The sequence below is a fragment of the Cicer arietinum genome, chromosome 6 (genome assembly GCF_000331145.2).
Source record: "Cicer arietinum cultivar CDC Frontier isolate Library 1 chromosome 6, Cicar.CDCFrontier_v2.0, whole genome shotgun sequence".
Taxonomy (NCBI): domain Eukaryota; kingdom Viridiplantae; phylum Streptophyta; class Magnoliopsida; order Fabales; family Fabaceae; genus Cicer; species Cicer arietinum.
This window is the reverse complement of record NC_021165.2, coordinates 4,782,073-4,783,924: the sequence shown is the minus strand read 5'-3', so window position 1 is coordinate 4,783,924 and position 1,852 is coordinate 4,782,073. Positions and strand designations below refer to the sequence as shown.

At 26.5% G+C, this 1,852-nt stretch overlaps 1 protein-coding gene across 1 annotated transcript; it reads right to left on the bottom strand.

The window, feature by feature from the left end:
• Positions 1 to 725: 725 nt before the first annotated feature.
• On the bottom strand, positions 726 to 1,606 carry LOC101507831 (disease resistance response protein 206). Its single transcript, XM_004503594.4, has one exon. It carries the CDS (start codon positions 1,512 to 1,514, stop codon positions 957 to 959), a length of 558 nt encoding a protein of 185 aa, XP_004503651.1. The 5' UTR covers positions 1,515 to 1,606; the 3' UTR covers positions 726 to 956.
• Positions 1,607 to 1,852: the final 246 nt, after the last annotated feature.

The window sequence follows — 1,852 nt, the reverse complement described above, 5'->3', positions numbered from 1 at the left end:
AATTATATTTTACTATATTTACTTTACTATTGTTAAATTCATATAATGCTTGCCCCAAAATTAATATCAAATAATGTTATTTTTTTTAAAAGAAATTGACAAATTAATTAGCTTTTAATCATATTATACAACATTATTATTATTACAACAATGATACATATGCCGCAAATTCATATATATTAATTCAACATATTATTTTATCTCTTTCTATCTTAAACTGTATACATCTTATAAGAAATACACCAAACATTTTTCTTAATAATATCATACAACAATCTTTTTAAAAGAGGATTTTCAATCAGTACAATAATAATTTTAGTTCTTCAAAAAAGTATAATTTACTTTTAGAAAATTTCTTGAGTGAACACACCTAATAATTAATGTTAGGACACAACCATCAAATAGTTATAAGTAATAAAAATGATTAAAATCTAATTCTTAAAAAAGGGCAAAAGATAACAATTAATGTTTGCACTTATAAATCAAATCAATCGATATTATATATGTAGCTTAAATCAAATAGTGTATGTACATTAATAAAAATACAAACCGCATTAATTTGGATTTTAGTTCATTTTTTTATAGTTGTCATTCAAACTAAATCGATCTGCGAATATTTTAATTTTTAGATCCAATGTATTTTTTATTTATGGAGAGAAAAACTATGGAAAAGTGTTATAATTATCCTATTTTATCAATGAATAGTAGAAAACGTGTCTAGTAGATTGGTTGTATAAAATCGTTTATTAAAATGATCTTAATTTATTGATCATAATCATAGAGGGAAAAGGAGTACAAGTTGATAACTTATTGATGATACTTTATTGTGGACTAAAAGCACACATTAAAGTGGTAACTTTGGTCTTCAACATTACACTTGATTAAATTAAAGTGAGGGACATTAACTCCTCAAACATTTATGTTTCTTTTTAGCACTTGGTAGTTAATTTTATAAATCACCAACACTCAAAGAAGTTAATATCAACACGAAGTCGAAAATAAACTTCACCTTCAAATGCATCAGTCATAATAGTAGCAATTCCTCTATGCATAAAGAAATCACCAGTTCCACCAGTAACAGAGATATCTCTAGTTTTCTTCAAAATTGGGTCAGCACCAGCAAAAGTAATGGTTCCTTCATATTGAGTGCTATTAAGAACAAATGTGAAACCAAGCCAAGAAGTGTAAGTGTTTTTTGTATCATAAATGTAAAAACCTTGTGCTCTTCCAATTGGTTTTGAATGAAGGTTGTTATCCAATGTGATTGGATCATCAAAAACAGCTATGTTACCAAAGTGGAATTGAGTTGCTAATTTTGTTAAATTAGCACCTTGTGGAGCTGCTACTATTGAAGATGTTGCATTTGCTTCATTCATTCCATTGTAAATTATGTCATGAAAATAAAGGACCATGTTTTTGCAAGGTTTATATTGCTTTCTCTGCTTGCTTGGATTAATGGCTGAACATAATGCAAACAACATTAGAAAAACAAACATTCTAACTTTGGCACCCATTTTATTCCTTAACTATATGAGAGAAAATGAGAAATGGAAAAGGACTTGGAAGTTGTGATTGTGAGGGACTTAGTTTAGTTTAGCTTACTGTGGTTCTAGTGCCCTTTATAAAGGCCGAAGAATATTTTTATTTTTTACTTTAGAGATTTCAAAAATTAAATATAATTTTATTCGACATGTGTCACTTTACTAAATATGATATATTTTTTAATCGAAATTCAAAATTTAATTCGTCATATTGTATGATGTTTATTTTTTCACTAACTAAAATTAATACTCATCGATAAAGAATAATTATCTCTTATAAATAATTCAACTGATCAATTAAAGAGGTTAAA

What these genes read in the sequence shown, in the direction of transcription:
- LOC101507831 (XM_004503594.4), bottom strand. Translation starts at nt 1,514, where the DNA reads ATGGGTGCCAAAGTTAGAATGTTTGTTTTTCTAATGTTGTTTGCATTA.